Below are 24,209 nucleotides of genomic sequence, written 5' to 3'. Positions count from 1 at the left end.
GTATCGACGTGGGGCACGTCCAGTGGGGGGAATTCTGACTTTTGAATGGGATCCGGATCTTTTGGTTCAGTTCACTAACAACAGCCAGCTCGTCCAAAGTGGCTTTTTATTTACCTAGACTTATGGGGATTACCCATATTTTTCATAGTAATCATATGTAGGTTTTTGGCTTAAATACTTTGAATTAGTCAGATTTAAAACTGACATGACTTGGATTTTTGTGTAAATTTTTTTTTTACCATTTATCTACGGGAAACCACTGAATATATAAAAAAATCAATAAAAAAAAAACAACCCAGATTTTTCAAATTAGCTGAAAAAAATGTATCTAAACATATATAGAAAACATAATTAAAATAATTCATCATCTTTACCCACTTATTCATGTAAGGTCGTAGGGGGGCTGGTGGCCCTCCTCCAGCAGTCATTGGTTAAAAGGCGGGATTCACTCTGGACATGTCCCCGGTCCATCACAGGGTGACACAGACACACAGGACAAACCATACACACACTCACACCTAAGTGCAATTTAAAGTAACCAGCTAAACTGACATGTTTTTGAACTGTGGGAGGAGGCTGGTGTACCCTGAGAGAAATAACTAAACAAATACCTAAAAAAAAAAAAAAAAAAAAAAAATCTAATACTTTTAAAAAGAATAAGATTCATTTATTGTAATTTTATGAAGCAGTCAAAAAAATCAAAGGAGAAACCAATGCATAATTACTGCTTAATTAGAATTGACCTGATATGTAGAGTAAAATCTAATTTAAACGTTGACGAAGTCAATAAATAGAAAAAGATGAGTTTTCAGTTTTAGCTACGTATTTGCGCCAGGCGGTGCACAAAAACCGGTTCCCATCGTTCATATAAAAGAGTTTGCAAATCCTGCCGGCTCGGTCGCGGTCGTCACATCATCGTTAAGGGGTGGGGAACGTCACTTCTCCGTTATTATGCGCCAGCATCCTTACAGTTAAGACAGTACGGTTGTTTTTTTTCCCCAAGTAGAATTATTTTACGCTCAGTCTGCACTTCACACCAACACCCAATACACTAATTTCTTCTTAAAAGTGTTTTTCTTACTGATTCGGTCGCCTCGTAGCTTTTACCAGTTCATTAGCTAGGCTGAGATGCTAACATTAGCTAGCTGAGTCGTGCAAAACGTAGTCAAAGAACCGCCTGCTACAGACGCTTTCTGTGGGTAAAAAACACCGTCAGTATGGCCTTATCGGAAACAGAAAACAGTTACCAAGGAGGAGAAGAAGAGGCAGATGTTATTGTTAAAACGTGTGTTTTGGGAGGTTTCAGCGAGAGCAGTGAGACCCGAACACTCATCGGTAGTCTGCCAGAGATCCACGAAGACGAGCGAGTAAAGGAGGTTGCAATTGAGAAGTTCAAAGGTGCTGCAAACCACAATCAAGTATTTAAATCACGTTGGATTTTGAGCACAGTCCGTAACAGTTTGTGATTTTTATGTCCACAGTAATAATGGACAGATACCAGGAGCAGCCTCATCTGCTGGATCCACATCTAGGTACACTGCAGGCATAACTTAAAACACTATTTTCTTTTGGCAGAGAATGAGAAGTGCATCTATATACTTTCCATTTAATGTATTCTAATAGAATGGATGACAGAGATGCTGCTGAACTTCACAAGGAGTGAAAATTCACCCCCTTCATTGGTTCACCTGAGCTTCAAGTTCCTCTTTGTCATTTCTAAGGTCAGTTAAAAGTTTATCTGTAAGTGATCCAAGCTGCATTTCACAGATTTTTCATTCATTTCACGTACTTAGTTGCCTGGTTGATTTATGTAATTTTTTTCTTTTCTCCTTAGGTGAGAGGCTATAAAATCTTCATGCAGCTTCTTCCTCATGAGGTGTCTGATGTCCATCCAGTTCTGGAGCTGATGTCCAGACAGGATCCCAAAGACTTAGAGGTACCTTCTGTCAGACTTTACTTTTTTTAATCCGAGAGATATTCATTCAGGCAGTTACAGCTAACTGCTAGCTATCATAATAATAGTAATATAAAAATAAGTTGAAAATTCTTTGCTTCGGACTAACAACTACAAGTCCTTCTCAAAATATTAGCATATTGTGATAAAGTTCATTATTTTCCATAATGTAATGATGAAAATTTAACATTCATATATTTTAGATTCATTGCACACTAACTGAAATATTTCAGGTCTTTCATTGTCTTAATACGGATGATTTTGGCATACAGCTCATGAAAACCCAAAATTCCTATCTCACAAAATTAGCATATCATTAAAAGGGTCTCTAAACGAGCTATGAACCTAATCATCTGAATCAACGAGTTAACTCTAAACACCTGCAAAAGATTCCTGAGGCCTTTAAAACTCCCAGCCTGGTTCATCACTCAAAACCCCAATCATGGGTAAGACTGCCGACCTGACTGCTGTCCAGAAGGCCACTATTGACACCCTCAAGCAAGAGGGTAAGACACAGAAAGAAATTTCTGAACGAATAGGCTGTTCCCAGAGTGCTGTATCAAGGCACCTCAGTGGGAAGTCTGTGGGAAGGAAAAAGTGTGGCAGAAAACGCTGCACAACGAGAAGAGGTGACCGGACCCTGAGGAAGATTGTGGAGAAGGGCCGATTCCAGACCTTGGGGGACCTGCGGAAGCAGTGGACTGAGTCTGGAGTAGAAACATCCAGAGCCACCGTGCACAGGCGTGTGCAGGAAATGGGCTACAGGTGCCGCATTCCCCAGGTCAAGCCACTTTTGAACCAGAAACAGCGGCAGAAGCGCCTGACCTGGGCTACAGAGAAGCAGCACTGGACTGTTGCTTAGTGGTCCAAAGTACTTTTTTCGGATGAAAGCAAATTCTGCATGTCATTCGGAAATCAAGGTGCCAGAGTCTGGAGGAAGACTGGGGAGAAGGAAATGCCAAAATGCCAGAAGTCCGGTGTCAAGTACCCACAGTCAGTGATGGTCTGGGGTGCCGTGTCAGCTGCTGGTGTTGGTCCACTGTGTTTTATCAAGGGCAGGGTCAATGCAGCTAGCTATCAGGAGATTTTGGAGCACTTCATGCTTCCATCTGCTGAAAAGCTTTATGGAGATGAAGATTTCATTTTTCAGCACGACCTGGCACCTGCTCACAGTGCCAAAACCACTGGTAAATGGTTTACTGACCATGGTATCATTGTGCTCAATTGGCCTGCCAACTCTCCTGACCTGAACTCCATAGAGAATCTGTGGGATATTGTGAAGAGAACGTTGAGAGACTCAAGACCCAACACTCTGGATGAGCTAAAGGCCGCTATCGAAGCATCCTGGGCCTCCATAAGACCTCAGCAGTGCCACAGGCTGATTGCCTCCATGCCACGCCGCATTGAAGCAGTCATTTCTGCAAAAGGATTCCTGACCAAGTATTGAGTGCATAACTGTACATGATTATTTGAAGGTTGACGTTTTTTGTATTAAAAACACTTTTCTTTTATTGGTCGGATGAAATATGCTAATTTTGTGAGATAGAAATTTTGGGTTTTCATGAGCTGTTTGCCAAAATCATCCGTATTAAGACAATAAAAGACCTGAAATATTTCAGTTAGTGTGCAATGAATCTAAAATATATGAATGTTAAATTTTCATCATGACATTATGGAAAATAATGAACTTTATCACAATATGCTAATATTTTGAGAATGACCTGTATAGTGGTTTTAAATAAATACATTTCATAGTATTAAATCCTAGCCAAATGTTTTAGAATTTATTAATCTGAACATAAATTAGACTCAGGTTAACATAAAATGACTGCTGTTTAGTAGTTAGGATCCTGCTATCATGTAATTATGTTGGTTGTGGCAGGTTACATTTGTGTGCACATGTTCATCATTTCACATTTCAGACTTGGGAAACGCGCTACATGTTGTTGCTGTGGCTGTCCGTGGCCTGCCTAATCCCGTTTGACCTTTCTCGTCTGGATGGTCACCTAGAATCAGAAGGTGTTAAGATTAGAGAGCCCGTCATGGAGCGTATTCTCGCTGTTGCAAAGGTAACTTATGGATGAAAACGTAAACACATTCAGGTTTTTCCAACAGTACAATGGACCCAGACACATAACAGAGCTGGATCTGGGATGAATAAAACAGGATACGTTTCTGTAATGGCCCCAAGATCAACTATATGGAAAATTGGAAAGACTTTGTTTTGAGTTATATATGTGAGCCTGAAAGAAAATCCACAATGACTTTAAATGTATGCACACAAGTGTTATTTTTAAGATTAGTTGGGGCCTGCCATAGCAATGCATAGGAGAGCAGTGCATTGCATTGCGAAGCAATGCAATGCACTGCCTCCATGCAATGCATGGCAGGCACCTATTACTATTCACCTCTAAACTGGTCTCTTTATTATTTATTTTTCTTCCGTCTCCGTTAATGCGGCCCGAACCGCTGCGTGCACCCCCACAATATATACATCAAAACGACCGGCTCGGTCCCGTGAGGTGTGCTATTACTTTTATTGGCGTTTCGAGTTACCATGGCGACGTAATTAACGAAAAACCACCCCCCCAAAATCCCCATAGGAATGAATGGAGTCAGGGGTGAAGAAATCCTCAAAATTCACTGTTTTTGAGGCTCTACTGTATCGCCATACTTTCACCTAGAAAAACAGTTTGACTTTCAGTTTGTAGGAAAATCCGTCGGCTCTTCAGAAGTGAAAACGGTTTGTTGATAACTGCTACGGTTTCTCTAAAATTAGACTCCAAGCGACACAAAGTTTGAGAGAAAATCACTCTCTTAACAGTGGAGATGGCAGTTACTAGAGTGTAGAAAGAGGGGATTTTTTTCAGGAAAAATGAGTTTCAACTGGCACTCACGGCCACAAATTTCGCTCTACAGCCACAATTTTCGGTCAGATTGTAGGCCCGGGCCTCTGCTTTCACACAATAATTTCAAAATTGTTCTAAGTCTCATAGATTTCTGTCAAAACACCCTCGATCGCCAAGACGCACAGGAATTCTGTAGGCCTTCTCCCATGTATTTTCAATGAGAGCTTGACCTGTAATCCACGAGTGACACCATTTCTTTCCATAATCATATTTTATACTGTGAATGACATAGAGCTATGAAAATATCCATGATTGGGGACGAGGGATAGCTGTCGCCCACAGTTTAAAAAATTTTCAAATACCATGTACGGATTCCGAGATATTAGACTTTGTTCGGGAGCATGTTCAGGCATTTTTGCCTTTTTCTCCATTTTCCCTTACTTTTTACCCAGTGTTGGGTATTTATTATTATATTTTCACTAATAAAGGATGAATATTAATGTTCCCCTGTCCGTTCTGATAAAAACGGTCCAAGAATGACATCGATCGCCCCTACGGTTTCAGAGTTATGGCCAGTTGTTCGGGAGCATGCGCCTCCATGTTATAAAGCCTAGACCAGGGGAGACAGAGAGAGAGGTGCTGCGTGAGTGAGAAACAGCAGGTGTCAAGTTACACTGACGCTCTTTGCTGATTGGCTGATTCATTCCTCACTGTTCTATTTATAGCTCTGTGTATCTCCTACTGTATATGTCTGGATGTGATTCTGTCTTTCTTTCTGCCTCTCTGTGTCTCACACTGGGACACACACCCACACACACTCACACTCAGACACACACCCACACACACTCACACACACACACACACACACAGACACACACACTCACACACAGACACACACCCACACACACATGCATGGATTACTATCTTTCTGAGGACTTTGCATTGACTTTCATTGATTTTCATTCATTTCTATGGCTTAAACCTGACCTGACACCTAACCCTTTGACCATCTTCATAGGGGGCAACTACATGGCGGCCATGTTGTGTGGGGAACTTAAACAGCATGTACTGCTGTTCCAACACCCAGACAACAGTGATTGACCCTAAAGGTCAATTTCTTTCATACACCCTCCATGCTTACTAATGATTATTTAAAGCTTATAATAACATACACAATGGTTTTACAATAGCAAGCATGTTCTATATAACTAATAGACATAACCCAGACCTGAAAGGACAACCATGCTGGATTTTCAAAATAAGACATAATCTGCTCTATAAAATAAAACCCTTTAAACAATAGATGATTGCAGGAGTGGGCTTCACACTACTGTTGGAGCTCCCCCAGTATTGGAAATAGGACCATGTTGGCCTTTTAAAATAAAGCCTACTGAAACTTTCAAAATAAAAGCCTCAACCCCCCATAGTTACTATGGATTTTGTGAGCTCACAAGAGCATAGAAAAGGATTTTGAAATAGCAAGCGGGTTCTATTTAACCAATGCAACTAACCCAGACCTGAAAGGACACCCATACTAGGTTTTCAGAATAAGACAAAACATGCTCTACAAAATAAAAGCCTTTACACTTTAAACAATAGATCATTGCAGAACTGGGCATTACACTACTGTTGGAGTTCACCCGGTGTTGGAAATGGGACTATGCTTGAAATATGGGTTACTGAAACTTTCAAAATAAAAGCCTCAACCCCCCATAGTTACTATGGATTTTGTGAGCTCACAAGAGCATAGAAAATGATTTTTAAATAGCAAGCGGGTTCTATTTAACCAATGCAACTAAACCAGACCTGAAAGTACAGCCATGCTGGACTTTCAAAATAAGACAAAACATGCTCTACAAAATAAAAGCCTTTGCATTTTAAACAATAGATCATTTCAGGACTGGGCTTCACACTAATGTTGGAGCTCACCTAGTGTTGCCCATTTAAAATAAGGCTTATTGAAAATTTCAAAATAAAAGCCTGAGTCCTCCAGAGTTACTAGTAATATTTTAAGCTGATTATAGCATAGAATATAGCATAGACAATGACATAAAAAAAAAATAGCAAGCTCTGGTCGGAGCAAAACGCACCAAGAGGCAGGCCCCGTCTAAATTTCTTCCGAAATTTTCTAGTTCATTTTTGTTGTTCATCTTGTAATATCCAATCCAAACAGAAAAAAATATATATAACATTCAGGAAACTTGATTATATGCCACTGTATATAACCATTCTAGGAACTGTTGCGGTATTCTTCTGTTATTTATTTCTATGCCTTTCTTTTGCTGAGTTCTACTGTAATACAGGTGGAGAAATATCACCATCAGCTGTCTAAAGGCGCTCAACTGCTGTTAATCATGTTAATTAATCTGTCGGGGTAATTGTTTCCTCAGTATGTATTTTCTGCTTAAACCATCATTAATTTATTGAAGATATATGCAAATTACATACAGATAAAACCAGATATTTACATACACTATATATATAAAGCTGCACCCTTTTTTACTCACTTTCTGACATTAAATCAGACAAAATATTTCCTTTTTTAAGTCGGTTAGGATTGAAAAAATTATTTCTATCTCTAAATGCCAGAATAATGAGGCAGTGATTTTTTTAAATAACTTTCTTTAAATTAGAACTTTTACATACATTTTCTTAATGTTTTTTTTTTTTTTTTGCTTGTTTGTTTTTATAGACTTACCTTCTTGTCAGTGACTCTCCTAGAGATGCTGCCTCAGTTCTTGTCTCAAAGTAAGTGCAACAGTTTTTTTTTGGTTTTGTTTATTGTGTTTTTCACGGCTAAACTTATAATAAATAGTAATAAATAGTTGTGTTGTTAAAAAAACAGAGCAATACAAAATAACCATGGTATTTTCCTTTCTACTTATCTCAGTCTGGCCCATGCCAAATAATGTTATTATTTATTGTATTCTGAAATATTAAATCTTATCATGATTTCAGTGGCAAGCTATTTAAAGTAACTGCATAAAAAAAACTAAGTATACCACTAAGAATTGGTTGACTTTCATTTTGACAAACTACATTAGCTAATATTTTGCAGAGAAAAACGTATATAAACTCATATTTGTATTTCACTATACTGAAAGTAGAGTCAAAAAACCGACTAAAATCAGCTTGGAAAAATTGCAGTTGTATCTGGATTGTTAAAACGAAACAAATTTCATGTTAATAAACCTGAAGTGCTGGAAACACCCGTCTTCATTGTCACTAGAGGGCAGTGTTTTTCATGGATTGTCTTAGTTGTGTCTGCAAGTGTTTGTCCTCATAAAACCTCTAATATTTGTTCTGTCTGATTGGACGTGACCCTACAGGTTTATGACGCGCCCCGATGTGAAACACAAACGTCTCGGGGACTTTCTGGACTGGAGTCTCACCACTATATCTCAGACCAGTGCCCACTCAGTGATAGAAATCATGATGCTGGATGGTGTCCTGCAGTCTTTGGTAAACTCCGCACTCAAGATTTAGCGTGCATGTCCGTGTGTGTGGGTGTGTGAAGACGGAGTGTACCTGCTCATTTTTAATCAACCTGCAGTATTTTACAAGAGCTGACATGATTGGTATGCTCTACACAATAGTTAGTGTGGTTTTAACAGGTGTGTTAGCACCTGCTGTCTGTTTGGGATCTGTTACTTCAAGTGCCTTCCGAGAGTTTAATCCGCAGCTTTAGGCTAAACGGTTTCTAGGTGAGAGCCATACTGGGCAAATGTGACTAAGTTCAGTGTTTTGGGCATAATGCCTCACACATGACCTCACTGAAGATGTCTTCTTACTGAAAAATGTTTTCAAATAAGTTTTAATGTGTATTAAGATAATTTTTTGGACCTCTACAGAGGGAACATTGAGATCATTGGAACATAAATCTTCACAACGTGTACAGATGCATATCTTAAATCATGCTTTGGACTTTCAAATCTGGCTAAGTGGGCTCTGTGACCAGAATCCATATAAATTTTAATGAAACTATTGCAAACCACTCTAAATAACTAATATTTAAGCAAATTATAAGATAATGGTAAGAATGAATAAATAAATAATTGTTATTTTTCCAAGCAAAATAATTTCTTAAAGCTGCTGCCGTCTGTCAGTATGTCTTCTTTGGTCTCTGAGCTAACTTTAAATAATATTATAATTTTTTTGTGTCTAATAGGCAAAGCTTTTCAAACATGGGAAACGAGATGACCTTTTACAATACGGTAGGTCCCATTTCTCACTTTTAAAACTTAGGTTTATGGATAAGTAAAGAATACTGAGAAAATTCTAATATTCCTCTTTATTATTTGTCCTGATTTCCCAGCTCCTATAGTTCTGCGTTGTCTAGAGCAGAAGGAGTTATCAGAGAGCAGCGAGGCTAAGCTGCGAAAGATCTACGTCAAACTAATTCAGAGACTCGGCCTTACCTTCCTAAAACCACGTTTAGCTGCTTGGAGGTCAGATATTATATCAACTTACGGCATGTGCTCCGTTTTACTCCAGTAATCGCATGGTTGTTGTATGAAAAAATAAGTTTTTCAAATGAAGGAACCTCGGATAAACTGATTCAAAATTACTAACAATTAGCAATGCTGTGTCACAAAACCTTTTTGTCATCCTCTACCAGTAATGCATGCAAAACCTCGGTTTTAAAAGATGACTGTGCATATTTCCAGGTACCAGAGAGGCAATCGCTCCCTTGCTGCTAACCTTGCTATCTCTCACGCTGCTGCAGCCGCTGCTGCTGTCTCTCCTGAGACAGAAACACAAGAACAGGATGAGGACTATGACATTCCTGAGGAGGTGGAAACTGTGATTGGTAAGTTATCACCTCCCATCACTTTCTAGTGAAATTCTACTGCTTAAGAAAAATAATGTGAACTTTTTTGTTTTCCAGAGCACCTGCTTGTTGGCCTGAAAGATAAGGAAACAGTTGTGCGCTGGTCTGCAGCAAAGGGGTAACAGTGGTTTCATATCACCCAGCAAATTTGAATGGTGGATTAAAAAGTCCTCCTTGTTGTTACTTGTCTTTGGCATTGTCCTTATGTGTAGTAAAGATTAATTTGAACCTTTCAGCATTGGGAGGGTGACTGGGAGGCTTCCTCAGGAGCTGGCAGATGATGTGGTTGGATCAGTTTTGGACTGCTTCAGGTAGGTTTATGCTTTGGGCACATTGACTCTATTCATGAGTTACTGTTTCCCATTTATATTTTTTATATTTATTTAGCTGCAGCTTTTGTTTTATCAAAAGTTCTGGGATACTTTGACAAGATTTTTATTATTCCACCAACATGTTCTTTGTTTTTGTGTGTGTATTTTCTTCAGTTTTCAGGAAACGGATAATGCCTGGCATGGAGGCTGCCTTGCCCTGGCAGAACTAGGAAGGAGAGGTCTGCTGCTTCCATCACGATTGACTGATGGTATGTGCACTCAAGTGGAATTCACATTTGTATCAATAAATGGACAAACGCTTTTATAAATCTCGTCTTTATTTCTTACAATACATTTTTACTGGTATTTACATTGAAAACGTATTTTTACATAATTGTTTTTGCTAAAGATACCTGTAACAGCACGTCTGTAAAATAAACAAGTTTTTTTCCAGACTTGTAACGTTGCACCAGTCTGGCCTTTCATATCGTCATCTGCTGGGAGGCTTTAACTCTCGGTGCTCAAATCACTAAAAGTATTTTGATGTGAAGCCCTCACCTGCTGAAGGTCATAGATACAGTCTCATTACAACGATTCTGCAACAGTCACAGTTTAGTTGTTAGTAGCAGCGAGTCCTCCTCCTCAGAGTTCGCCCTGTTGCTTTTATTTTCTTGTTTGGTTTTTGGCATTTGCTCTCACTCTGGTCACTGCTTCGTCTTTTCAGGCCAGTCGCTTTAACTCTTTTAGTCGGCTTGGTATTTTTCGGAGAATCAGGAGTTGCAGAGTCCATTGATTTTTTAGAAGGCTGGGCTTTAATGTAAAAATCACCCGAAGAAGCTGCAGAGCTTGCAGTGGCAAGTTGGCAGAGAGCCAGAGCTGCAGTCTGCCTCTGGTCATATGGTTCTTCATCCAGGTCTTTGTCACCTCTCTGTGGAAGGTCCTCTGAAGGGCTTGGAGCAGAGCTGTATGTGGGGCTGTGGCGAGAAGCTCGGAGGCTGAGGTTCAGTGGAAGCTCTATGCCTTTCACTTTACCTGCATCTAAACTCATCAGCCTGTGTTCAGGTTTCTCTTCATGGTCCTGGTTTCTTTTTGACAGGTTAAGAGGTGCTGCATAATCTGATTCCTCTTGATGGTCTTTATCTGACAAGGAGGAATGTAGACCTCTTCCATTGGGCCTGAAAAGGACATGTCAAAAATGTTAGAGATCACAAACAGAACAATTTTGCTTGAAAAGCAAAAGAGTAAATAATCAAAATTTTTTCTTACCCTCCATCTAAGTGACGACGCCCTAACTGAAGCAAGGTTTCTTCATACTCCTCTTGCCTTGAATCTTTTGTGACTGCTTCCACAACGATTGGTGTCTGTCCAAGGTGGAGAGAGGTCTCCAACTCACCAGTGGTCATGCACTGTGAAGACTCTGAATCTCTCAGGATGATGTTTGCTTGACTGGGTCTGTCAGGTGATCCTAAAGCTGAGCAGCCCTCTTTAGGACTCAACCTGGTTGCTTTGTCGGCATTTTGGCCGTGGTGACTCTCCCCTTGGGCAGAGTTGTGAGCGCTGTTGTGACTGGAATGCGAATACATATATAAGTCATAATCCTTATGGCCAAAGCTTTGACCATAGCCATCCAAAGGAAAGTATCTGTGTCCTTTAATTGGCATGGAAAGCTCATCGGGTCTGTAAAGGGCATAAGGCAGAGGTGTGGCTGGATGAAGAGTGTGGCAATATCTGTAAGGATAAGGAGGGAATGGGGCTCCAAGAGGTGGGGCAAGGGGTGGTTGCACCAGAGATCTTTGGGGATCTATGAAATCTGGCTGGAAAGATGGAGTGTTTGGATCATTTACAGGGATGTGTCTTGAGAGATAGTATGGTGGATACAGGGGTCGCTCAGGCATGAAATAGTGAGCGTATTCAGGAGTCATGAGAGGAGTGAAAGATTTAAATGGAAGAGTTCTGCCCCAAGGGTTGGTTGGATGGTTAATGTTAGAAGCCGGTGAATGCTCTCTCCTCTGCACAGTTGACACCAAGGCCTCAGCACCGTCACGGTTAGGCGTGACAGGGGAGAAAGCAGATGGGCGTGGCAGATCCTTGGTCTCATCATTCTCTGCGATTTCTCTGTCAGTGATTGTATTTGGTTTTGCAACACTCTGGTTGTCCTTATTCACTGGACTGTCACACCCAACATCTAATTCTTCTGTATCATCTCTGCTTTCTTCTTTCTTCTCTTCCGTTCCTTGCTTCTCGGGACTTATGCTTCGGACTGCTGGAAGGACATTTATACAATCCTTAGATTTGACAGAGACTACCTTTGCCACAGCCTTTATTTGTCGGGGTGTGTGTCCATTTCTTTGAGTCACCAAGGAGATTGAATTTTGACATAAATTGTATTTCATGTGATTAAAGAGATGAGACTTCTCGTTACAGGTGAAAGGACACTGGAAACATTGGTACTTAAAAGGTTTGCCTGGTGGTCGAGGAATGTAGTGAGGCCTTTTTGGCTTGCGTTCCTGATCAGTTTCCATCTTGAATCTGACTTGCTTTCCTGAAAGAAAAATATAATGCATTCTAGGTGAAATGGTAATGCCAGTGTTGAATCAGTGAATGTAGCCTAAAAGGTATTTGTTTTTACTGAGGACGTTGTAAGCAGTCCCTTAAGTGATGGGTTGTTTAGAGTTGTTTGACTGGTTCAGAGGATGGCTTATTGTCAGTGGAAGTTTTAACCAGGTGTTTTTCTAGTTGCATGGCTAGAAAAATCTCCTGGTGCACAAAACACCACGGCCTCGGGCTACATTTGTTCCTACACACTGGAATGGATATTAAGCAGAGAAATATTTAAAGTTGAAAACCTGTTTGCTTTATGCAAAACTCTACCCACATTTTTTGCATATATCCCAGTCCAGTCTTGGTTTAGTTTGAGGTTTATTGACTGTAGGAGACACGTGGCTTTTCTAACCCTGCCTGCTCACTTGTCAGTCCATTTTTAATATCTCTCTAATCATCTTCCTATAAAGTTAGAGGGCTGCTAATTCACAGAGAAGACATTCATTCCCTTAAATTTCGCAGACCTGGAGGGCATGCAGAGACTCGCTTTCTCTTACAGCTAAACTGTGTGCTGTCAGCGTGGGAACTGCAAGTCAACCTACCAACCAATCTGCATCCCATGACTACACCTGCGGGATGCATTAATCACTCGATAAGCTTACTGCCAATGAAGATTTCTCATACTAGCTCATTTTCAGAGCACCCTAATGTATCAACTGAAATCGGTTTAGAGAAAAAAAGCATCAACACGGGTTCCATCTGAAGCATTTGCATGTTATACGCTTTGAATTAAACATCACCTACAGATGTTATTTTAGGACTGCTGGGTGTGCATTGAGAAACCTGCTCACCGTGCGCTGTCGCAAGAAGTTGTCACTCAAGTTTCAGCTAAAGTAGCATGCAAGGACACTCCTTTTCTGAAGAACTCGATCTCGCTTGAAAATACCATTTCTTTTTGTATTATGAATATACACCAATCAAAATGATTTCCTTTAAATTAACGGAAGATTACATCCAGAACACATGAAGTAGAGCAGTTATTTTCCTATCTTTGAGCAACAGTTTTTAAATGCTGTAGTGCTAAGTTCATAAATAGCTTAAACATATAACAAAGGCATGTGTACATCACTTATATATCACCAATAGCAGCTGTCTTAACAGAGGCAAGATGAGATCTGTATATAACAGGTGCACAGCTTGCCTATATCATATGTATCTACAGCCTAATTAACACAATCTGACGGTATAAGCTAATTTTGCCTGATGTGGGTTTAAAAAATGTTATGATGTTCTACTTTTATGTTAACTAAACAAGACATAAATGGAACAAATATTACCTTTTCTGAGTGAGGCAGCAACGTCTGATCCTGTGTGTGAAGCCCACGGAGAGGTGATCCACAGTTCACAGCCGATGTCAGTATCTGGTTTAGAGCGCTTGTTTTATTAGCTTAGAGCCTAGAATGCATTTGTTGGATGTGTGTGATGGGAAGTGTGATCTTAGCTGTGTGGTGGCTTCTCCTTTGTAAGGTGTTGTCTCTCTAGTGGGTGGTGCTCCAGCCCAAACAGCAGGGCCCTCAGGCAACAGTGATGCACCTGATATTAGTCAGGCCTCAAGCAATGATTTAAATGTTGAGTTGGAGACCGAACTCTTTCTGGATCCTTATCTGTTATTTGTTAAAATGGTCAAACAGGCCTTACTGCACACAGACTTTACATAAAGTTTGTAAAATGAAGTTCAGCAGGAAGTTGAAGGGAGCTGCAAGTCATTTGCATTTACTACTTGTTCTTTCTATGTGATGTTAAAGGGTTGGTTTCCATGAAATATGGTCATAAAAACCATACATTTGTAGTTTTGAATATGAAAAAATGGAACAATAAGTAACTATTTGTATTTCTTTTCCCATAAGAAATTTGAATAATATTTCTTATACCCACTTGGACAAAAGATTTGAAGTTGGGTAAAATCCTCAATATTGTTTTCATGGAGCTTTTTTTTTGTCTGATCTCTATCTTGAGATAAACTCCTCATGTTTGTTTTTATATTTTTTCAGTCGTGCCGCTTATAATCAAGTCACTGAGCTACGATGAGAAGAGGGGAGCATGCAGTGTCGGTTCCAACGTGCGCGACGCTGCCTGCTACGTCTGCTGGTCTTTTTCCAGAGCTTATGAACCTAAAGAACTTCAGCCATTTGTCACCCAGATTGCAAGGTAACATCCATCTTTTTGTTGCCACTATTGACAACTCTCAAATGCATCTGTCACTAGTAACTCTCTTAAGACAAAAATTATGTAAAAATCACCTGAAATTCTTTTGTATTTTCTCTTTTGGCTGAATATTTGTCAAAAAAAACCCCATTAAGTCCATTAAGTGAGTGCTGATGACCCCTTTTTCTAAAACAACTTCATTTTTTCAGTTTTACTGTGTGTTTCGGACTGTGAGAAATCTGTTTGGCAAGGCAAAATAAAATAAAAATGTAATCCTTGCTGCTGACGGGAGACTCAGCACACAAGAACATGTTTAATTTGTGAGTGATAGTAGTGGTAAATTTTGTGGTGATAATTTAATCTTTGTAATTTTAGTGGAGACAAACATTAAATGACCTTAATGTCCATGAACAAATCAGCCTCAGTGGTTATAACTAAAAATCAGTTCAGTAATTTGTCAAGAAAATGACTTTGATCTGAAACATTATTGCCACCTTTTCATCGGGTTAGCTACTACACTTACAAAGAAGACTAGATTTTCTATATTATTATTTATTCAACAAACTAACATGGAAAGGTAACAGTTTAAGTTTGCTGAGGAATCAGTTAACACTAATGATGAACTAAAACTGAGGATTATAAAACCTACAAAACTAGTAAACTATAGGAAAAGTTGTTCTACTTGTCAGATACACACTTAATTGAGGAAGAGTTATTTAAAAGAGATCAAGACCCTGTTTGGCTCAGGCTGTAATGTTTTGCTTTTGTTCTCTTTTCGGAATCTTCTATATTTGGATTCAGAAGTGGGTGATATGCTTAAAAAAGCTGCCAAAATTGATGTGTTTCTTCTTGGTTGTCTCTGTCTTTGAACACACAACAATCTCTTGGCAGTGGCGGCTTACTGGAGAGGAGTAATTGTGTTTTTTTGCAAAAGCAAAATTGTTCAACAGTTTGGAAGGACATCCTAAATATTTAAAACGTCACTCCAACCGCTAAACTAAATGTTCATTTTGTCTAAATCCTAATATCCAACTAGCAACCTTCAGTGGCCTCATGTATGAAAGAGTGTGCAGCTGGAATCGAACCCACAACCTTCTGATTGCAAGACAACTACTCTCCCTACTGAGTGAGAGCGAAAGTGTATGCTCCCATGTATGCAGCATGCGTAATACTCCTGACCTCGCTGTGTATTTTCTATATTTCTGTTTCGTAAAACCATCTAAAAGCAAGTTTCTAAATGCAATATGGTCGAAAAATACAGCTGAGTTGTAATTTCATGAAAAACTGCTTTAAATCCACTTAATAGTGGTGGAATTTGTATTCCTTTGCTGCATTAGAAAAAAAGAAACTGCAATATCAATAAATACCATATTTTTTGATTGTGAAAGACCTTATCCTTCTTTTTTTGCATTGAATCTTCACAGTTTGCCTGTAAGCTGTAAGCCTGAAACCAGTTTTTCTGTGACGTGTTGATACCGCTGCCTATCCAGCTCCAGTTTATTGGTTGCTTTTCTAAATACACATTAAATTATGCTGGAGGGAAGAGTAACTGCTTTCATGTGAAATGCGTCATGCAGTCATTTCAGGAAATTGTCAGTTGATAATAGGCAGGAAAATGTGGATTTATAAAATGTGTGCTGGAAATGTTGTATAAAAATATAATAAACTGACCAAATAATTTTCAGTTCAGTTTATTTATATAGCGCCAATTCACAACACATGTTGTCTCAAGGCACTTCACAAAAGTCAGGTACATACATTCCAATTAATCCTAACCATTGAACAGTGCAGTCAGAGTTAGTTATTTATTCAAATTGGATAAAATGTTTTTCTGTCTAAGGAAACCCAGCAGATTGCATCGAGTCAGAGACTTGTAGCATTCCCTCTTCCTGGATGAGCATGTAGAGACAGTGGACAGTCCCTGGCGTTGACGTTGCAGCAATCCCTCATACTGAGCATGCATGTAGCGACAGTGGAGAGGAAAAACTCCCTTTTAACAGGAAGAAACCTCCAGCAGAACCAGGCTCAGTATCAGCGGCCATCTGCCACGACCGACTGGGGGTTTGAGAGAACAGAGCAGAGACACAAAGAGAACAAAGAAGCACTGATCCAGGAGTCCTTTCTATGGGAAGGAAAAGTAAATGTTGATGGATGTAACTCCTTTAGTCGTTTCACCTAGAAAGAAAGAACAGATAAACTCTGAGCCAGTTTTCAAGGTTAGTCTGAAAGAGAGCACTTTGAGTTTGTTACAGTTAAGCTCAGTCAATCGCCATGTCTAGGAGAGAGAAAGAGTTAAACACTAAAAGACAGGGCCATGCGGATCATTGGTAGAGGGTGAGCATTAAGTTGTTGCCAGCAGAAGCTCGGACGATTCCCCTCTCCAGAAAGGTGCCACAGGTAGACACAGTCAGGCCAGGTGTAGCTTCTAGGAAGAGAAAAGAGGGAGAACAAAGTTAAAAGCCGAAATAACAGCAAATAATGCAGAATTAGAGAGCTGTGTGAGAATGTAGCAAAGAGGGTAAAAGTGGACATTATGTCCTCCAGCAACCTAAGCCTATAGCAGCATAACTACAGAGATAGCTCAGGATAACCTAAGCCACTCTAACTATAACCTTTATCAAAAAGGAAAGCTTTAAGCCTAGCCTTAAAAATAGACAGGGTGTCTGCCTCACGGACTAAAGCTGGGAGCTGGTTCCACAGGAGAGGAGCCTGATAACTAAAGGATCTGCCTCCCATTGTACTTCTAGAGACTCTAGGAACCACCAGTAAACCTGCAGTCTGAGAACGAAGTGCTCTGTTAGGAACATATGGAACAATCAGATCTCTGATGTATGATGGAGCTAAATCATTAAGGGCTTTATATGTGAGGAGGAGAATTTTAAATTCTATTCTGGATTTAACAGGGAGCCAATGAAGGGAAGCTAAAGTGGGGGAAATATGATCTCTCTTTTTAATTTTCATCTGAACTCTTGCTGCAGCATTTTAGTGTTGGAGGTTTCATGGCTAAATTGGAGCAGCCTGGTAGCCAGTCTTCATTGATTGCACATTGCACCAGTAAGAGCAGAGTGTGAAGGTTCAATTAGCAGGGTAAGAGCACAGTTTTGCTCAAAATATTGAAATGCACACAACATTATGGGTGACATACCAGAGTTCAAAAGAGGACAAATTGTTGGTGCACGTCTTGCTGGCGCATCTGTGACCAAGACAGCAAGTCAAGAAAGTGAAGTTGAACTTCTCCCATGGCCTGCACAGTCACCAGATCTAAATATTATTGAGCCACTTTGGGGTGTTTTGGAGGAGCGAGTCAGGAAACGTTTTCCTCCACCAGTATCACGTAGTGACCTGGCCACTATCCTGCAAGAAGAATGGCTTAAAATCCCTCTGACCACTGTGCAGGACTTGTATATGTCATTCCCAAGGCGAATTGATGCCGTGTTGGCCGCAAAAGGAGGCCCTACACCATACTAATAAATTATTGTGGTCTAAAACCAGGTGTTTCAGTTTCAATGTCCAACCCCTGTAACTGCATTTTGTGGACATCCTGATAGTAATGATTTACAATAGTCCAGCCTTGAAGTAACAAATGCATGGACTAGTTTTTCAGCGTCACTCCTGGATAGGATATTGCTAATTTTGGCAATGTTCCGGAGATGAAAGAAGGAAATCCTTGAAACCTGTTTAATACGGGATTTAAATGACATGTCCTGGTCAAAAATAACACCAAGGTTTTTTACTTTATTATCAGAGGTCAATTTAATGCCATCCAGGTTAAGTGATTGACTAAGCAGTTTCTTTTTTAAAGACTCGGGTCCAAAGACGACAACTTCTGTCTTGTCTGAATTTAGAAGCAGAAAATTGAAAGTCATCCAAGTTTTTATGTCTTCAAGACATGCTTGTGGTCTGTCTAACTGGTTGGGCTCATCAGGATTTATGGATAAGTAAAGCTGGGTATCATCAGCATAACAGTGAAAATGTATCCTATGCTGCCTGATAATTTGACCTATTGGAAGACTATATACAGTACAGACCAAACGTTTGGACACACCTTCTCATTCAAAGAGTTTCCTTTATTTTTTGACTATGAATATTGTAGCTTCACACTGAAGGCATCAAAACTATGAATTAACAAATGTGGAATTATATACTGAACAAAAAAGTGTGAAACAACTGAAAATATGTCTTTGATTACTGCTCCGCACACTCTTGGCATTCTGTTGATGAGCTTCAAGAGGTAGTCACCTGAAATGGTTTTCCAACAGTCTTGAAGGAGTTCCCAGAGATGCTTAGCACTTGTTGGCCCTTTTGCCTTCACTCTGCGGTCCAGCTCACCCCAAACCATCTCGATTGGGTTCAGGTCCAGAGACTGTGGAGGCCAGGTCATCTGGCGTAGCACCCCATCACTCTCCTTCTTGGTCAAATAGCCCTTACACAGCCTGGAGGTGTGTTTGGGGTCATTGTCCTGTTGAAAAATAAATGATGGTCCAACTAAATGCAAACCGGATGGAATAGCATGCCGCTGCAAGATGCTGTGGTAGCCATCCTGGTTCAGTATGCCTTCAATTTTGAATAAATCTCCAACAGTGTCACCAGCAAAGCACACCGACACCATCACACCTCCTCCTCCATGCTTCACGGTGGGAACCAGGCATGTAGAGTCCATCCCTTCACCTCTTCTGCGCCGCACAAAGACTCGGTGGTTGGAACCAAAGATCTCAAACTTGGACTCATCAGACCAAAGCACAGATTTCCACTGGTCTAATGTCCATTCCTTGTGTTCTTTAGCCCAAACAAGTCTCTTCTGCTTGTTGCCTGTCCTCAGCAGTGGTTTCCTAGCAGCTATTTTACCATGAAGGCCTGATTCACACAGTCTCCTCTTAACAGTTGTTCTAGAGATGTGTCTGCTGCTAGAACTCTGTGTGGCATTGACCTGTTCTCTAATCTGAGCTGCTGTTAACCTGCGATTTCTGAGGCTGGTGACTCAGGTGAACTTATCGTCCGCAGCAGAGGTGACTCTTGGTCTTCCTTTCTTGGGGCGGTCCTCATGTGAGCCAGTTTCTTTGTAGCGCTTGATGGTTTTTGCGACTGCACTTGGGGACACTTTCAAAGTTTTCCCAATTGTTCGGACTGACTGACCTTTATTTCTTAAAGTAATGATGGCCACTCGTTTTTCTTTACTTAGCTGCTTTTTTCTTGCCATAATACAAATTCTAACAGTCTATTCAGTAGGACTATCAGCTGTGTACTGTATCCACCTCCTGCACAATAGAGGCTGACATTTTTTCGGGAGTCCCACGGGTCAAGGGATTCCCATGGGAATCCTGCGGGACGGGAGACAGCATCAGTAAAGATCACGTGATTGGGACGGTACAGGATAAAAAATGAACGGAATCAGACAGGAGCGGGAGCTAACCAATAGGAGGGAAAATAAACTAGGATCAATTGTCCTTGGAAATGTAAAACTGGGACTTTGTTATAAACTTTAAGGAAAAAAACTTGGATCGACACCGCCATTTTGTAGTTTTTTTCCAAGAAGCCTATACTATAATGCGAGTCAAACGAACTAGACGACCCACAAGCCAACAGTGCTTCTACTCGATGTTTTCCACCTGCGTTCAGAATGGAGGGAGCAAACGCAGGTGGAGAACTGGTCGTGGTAAAATTGGATTTGCAATGTAAAGTCAGAAGTAAGGTCTTATCTATTAAACTTATAGAGCTGACAGAAAAGTCGCAAATAATACCGAACTTCAGGAGAGTTGAATGTAGCGCTGTTAAATGTATTTAGTCTGCTGCTTGTAAAATGTATTTAGTAGTAATCAAGTACACCTGTGATTAAGGCACACTTGTAAGGCAAATTCTGGATTAAATCAGCCCTGCATCTCTTTATTCATCAAACCAAAAGTACCCTCATGTGTCAAGTCTCATCTGACCAACAAAATTGCTGCATGTGCAGCCAAGATTTAAGAGCCTTTGCCACAGTAGAGGGGAAAGGTACGGAACCCGCGAGGGGACATGGGGGAATTTTTATTTTTTTTTGCGTCCCCACGCAATAGTTTTGCGTTTGGCATTTTGGAACAGCAGCACAGATGACAAACTGCTCATAAAACAAACAGCACTGATATGGCATTGATATGGTTTATTTGTCATATGCAGGTTAACACGCAGTCAACAATGCGATGAAATGCTTAGGATAAGAAGAACCATTCAAATCACGATAAAAACAAAAACACTAATGGCGTACAAAAAAAAGTACACATCAGCAGCAGCAATAAGGAAATAAAGTGTCACAGATGTGGTTTCATGCAGTATTATGGTCCAGAGTTCAGTAGTTTGACAGCTTGTGGATAAAAACTGTCTTTTAGTCTGATTGAAGATCATTTTATTTAAGGCCGATTTCAGAATAAAACTCAATAAATCTCAAAACGGGTGTAGTGTTTGTTTCATTTTTGCACTTATCTGGTTTGGAAACTATCCCACAAAGTATTGCGAGATAACACAAAGATTATTGCGTGAGAACGCAAAAAGTATTGTGAGCGAACGCAAAAGTATTGCGTGGGGATGCAAAAGATAACAAATTCCCACTTGTCCCCTTGCGGATTCCGTAGAAAGCTTAATCAAGGGAAGATATTAAATAAATATGTTGTGAAATAGAAAAAAATTAAATGTACCATTAAATGTACAATTTATTTAATACATCATTAAATATTAAGTGTACCACTAGTTACGTCATGTCGTATTTAAAATTATACTTAATTATTCAGTGGCACATTTAATTGCATTATAGTCCATTTCATGATATAATGGTACATTTATTGTTTCTAATGATGTATTAAATAAATAAATGGTACCTTTAATTTAATGGCACATTTAATGTTACATTTCTTTCATGTTACATTTACTTCGCTTATGGGACATTCACAACATTTATTTATTTAATGATGATTTTATTGTATTAAATTTGTCCAGTTTGACCCTCCATTCTTGATGCCTGTATAGGAGGTCATGTCAGAATTTGAATCAGGGAATTGAAACTTGCAGGGAAGGGGTCCCTGAGGACCAGGGCTGTGAACCATTGAGGTACAGTTTCTAAATTGTGAAGGTAATGCCTTTTTGCACTTTTGTTCACCAAGTACAGTTCGCTTGCTCGGTGCATTTTTCTTTAATTTCAGCAATTTGAAACATAAAACTGATGTCATTGTTCAAAGAAAACAATCACTTAATAAATGAGTAAAATACAACTATGTACATCTTGTTTATTCAGCTAAGATAGACATGGTCTGTTTCCTTGTTTGATATTTTATTATTTCTTCATTATTATTCTTTTTACTTTAACTGGCCTTTACTACAACTAAAAACAGGGACCTAACTGGTCCTTCAAACAAAGAAATTGCCAAAAGACTAAATGAAGAAAACAAAAATGGGAGAGTCACAGGAGTGGGAGTCGTTCTAAATGGGAGCGGGATGGGAGTGGGAGTCAATTTACCAGGAGTGGGATGGGACAGGATTTTTTTCGTTATGCTGGCCTGGGATTGGGATGGGACAAGAAATTTTTCTGTGGGAGCGGGATGGGACAGGAGAGAAAATCCACTCCCGTGTCACCCTCTACTGCACAACACAACTGATGGTCCCAACCCCATTTGTAAGGCTTGAAATCCCACTTATTAAACCTGACAGGGCACACCTGTGAAATGAAAACCATTTCAGGTGACTACCTCTTGAAGCTCATCAACAGAATGCCAAGAGTGTGTGGAGCAGTAATCAAAGCAAAAGGTGGCTACTTTGAAGAACCTAGAATATAAGACATATTTTCAGTTGTTTCACACTGTGTTGTTCAGTATATAATTCCACATGTGTTAATTCATAGTTTTGATGCCTTCAGTGTGAAGCTACAATATTCATAGTCATGAGACCTGTTTGAAGAGAAGGTGTGTCCAAACCTTTGGTCTGTACTGTATAGTAAAGAGAATTGACCCAAGTACTGAACCCTGTGGTACTCCACAATTAACCCTGGAGTTTAAAGATGATTTATCATTTACATGAACAAACTGGAATCTGTCAGACAAATAAGATTTAAACCAGCCTAGCGCAGTTCCCCTGATCCCTACAGCATATTCCAGCCATTCTAAGAGAATATTGTGATCGACTGTATCAAATGCAGCACTGAGATCTAACAGAACCAGTACAGACACAAGTCCATTATCTGAGGCCATAAGAATATTATTTGTGACTTTCAGCAGAGCTGTTTCAGTGCTATGATGAGCTCTGAAGCCTGACTGAAACTCTTCAAACAGGTCATTGCTGTGTAAATGCTCACACATTTGATTAGCAACTATTTTCTCAAGAATTTTAGATAAGAATGGAAGATTGAATATAGCTCTGTAATTTATTAAGTCATCTCGATCAAGTGAAGATTTCTTAAGTAAAGGTTTAATTACAAGAATCCTTAATGAGGACTAATATATCGAGGCACGTGACGTCGCCCGGTACAGCGAAGCCGGGGTCCCACCCTGGAGCCAGGCCTGGAGACTGCCGGAGAGCGCCTGGTGGCCGGGTTGCTCCTCGCGGGACCCGGCCGGGCCAAGCCCGAACGAGACACACGAGGCCATCCCCCAGTGGGCCCACCACCTGCAGGGGGAACCGTGAGGGACCGGTGTAAAGAGGATTGGGTGGCGGACGAAGGTGGAGACCTCGGCGCCCCGATCCCCGGATGCTTCGACTGGCTCTAGGGACGTGGAATGTCACCTCGCTGGGGGGGAAGGAGCCTGAGCTTGTGCGGGAGGTCGAGAGATATCGACTAGAAATAGTCGGGCTCACCTCCACGCACAGCGTGGGATCTGGAACCCATCTCCTTGAGAGGGGCTGGACTCTCTTCTACTCTGGAGTGGCCCATGGGGAGAGGCAGCGGGCTGGTGTGGGTGTGCTTGTTGCCCCCCAGCTCAGCCGTCTTGTGTTGGGGTTTACCCCAGTGGATGAGATGTTCGTATCCCTGCGCCTTCGGGTTGGGGATAGGTCTCCGACTGTCGTTTTGGCCTACGGGCCGAGCAGTAGTGCGGAGTACCCGGCCTTCTTGGTGTCCCTGTCGGGGGTGCTGGATAATGCCCCTCCCGGGGACTCCATTATTCTACTGGGGGACTTCAATGCCCACGTGGGAAACGACAGTGACACCTGGAAAGGCGTGATCGGGAGGAATGGCCTCCCCGATCTGAATCCGAGTGGTGTTTTGTTATTGGACTTCTGTGCTAGTCATGGACTGTCAATAATGAACACCATGTTCAAACATAAGGGTGTCCAGGACACCCTAGGCAGAAGGTCAATGATCGACTTTGTTGTCGTATCATCAGACCTTCTGCTGCATGTTTTGGACACTCGGGTGAAGAGAGGGGCTGAGCTGTCCACTGATCACCACCCGGTGGTGAGTTGGATCCGCTGGATGAGGAGAAAGCTGGACAGACTTGGCAGGCCCAAGCGCATAGTGAGGGTCTGCTGGGAATGCCTGGTGGAGCCCTCGGCCAGGGATGTAT

At 40.7% G+C, this 24,209-nt stretch overlaps 2 protein-coding genes across 2 annotated transcripts in view; one reads left to right on the top strand and one right to left on the bottom strand.

The window, feature by feature from the left end:
* Positions 1 to 842: 842 nt before the first annotated feature.
* Positions 843 to 24,209, top strand: part of LOC124862958 (tubulin-specific chaperone D-like) — a 38,764-nt gene continuing 15,397 nt past the window's right edge. Inside the window, exons 1-14 of the mRNA XM_047357166.1 lie at positions 843 to 1,398; positions 1,482 to 1,532; positions 1,624 to 1,721; positions 1,835 to 1,936; positions 3,877 to 4,023; positions 7,496 to 7,551; positions 8,133 to 8,265; positions 8,972 to 9,017; positions 9,119 to 9,251; positions 9,471 to 9,613; positions 9,692 to 9,752; positions 9,871 to 9,945; positions 10,120 to 10,214; positions 14,538 to 14,694. Coding sequence (XP_047213122.1) covers positions 1,218 to 1,398; positions 1,482 to 1,532; positions 1,624 to 1,721; positions 1,835 to 1,936; positions 3,877 to 4,023; positions 7,496 to 7,551; positions 8,133 to 8,265; positions 8,972 to 9,017; positions 9,119 to 9,251; positions 9,471 to 9,613; positions 9,692 to 9,752; positions 9,871 to 9,945; positions 10,120 to 10,214; positions 14,538 to 14,694 — 1,478 coding nt within the window. The 5' untranslated portion in view covers positions 843 to 1,217. The remainder of the gene's footprint in view (positions 1,399 to 1,481; positions 1,533 to 1,623; positions 1,722 to 1,834; positions 1,937 to 3,876; positions 4,024 to 7,495; positions 7,552 to 8,132; positions 8,266 to 8,971; positions 9,018 to 9,118; positions 9,252 to 9,470; positions 9,614 to 9,691; positions 9,753 to 9,870; positions 9,946 to 10,119; positions 10,215 to 14,537; positions 14,695 to 24,209) is intronic.
* LOC124862959 (zinc finger protein 750-like) lies at positions 10,266 to 13,980 on the bottom strand. The gene is made up of 3 exons (XM_047357167.1): positions 13,824 to 13,980; positions 11,212 to 12,487; positions 10,266 to 11,120 (listed from the first exon to the last, which is right to left on the bottom strand). The coding sequence occupies exons 2-3, from the start codon at positions 12,465 to 12,467 to the stop codon at positions 10,565 to 10,567; spliced, it is 1,812 nt and encodes a 603-aa protein (XP_047213123.1). The 5' UTR covers positions 12,468 to 12,487; positions 13,824 to 13,980; the 3' UTR covers positions 10,266 to 10,564.

This window comes from Girardinichthys multiradiatus, chromosome X (assembly GCF_021462225.1).
Source record: "Girardinichthys multiradiatus isolate DD_20200921_A chromosome X, DD_fGirMul_XY1, whole genome shotgun sequence".
Lineage (NCBI taxonomy): Eukaryota > Metazoa > Chordata > Actinopteri > Cyprinodontiformes > Goodeidae > Girardinichthys > Girardinichthys multiradiatus.
Note: the sequence above shows the minus strand (reverse complement) of the source record. Positions and strands in the feature narration are given on the sequence as shown.

Bases quoted from the DNA above. Each gene is read 5' to 3' on its own strand.
- LOC124862959 (XM_047357167.1), bottom strand. From the start codon at position 12,467: ATGGAAACTGATCAGGAACGCAAGCCAAAAAGGCCTCACTACATTCCT. The intron at 11,121-11,211 runs GTAAGAAAAAAT...TGTCCTTTTCAG, and splicing joins CGTCGTCACTTAGATGGAGG to GCCCAATGGAAGAGGTCTAC.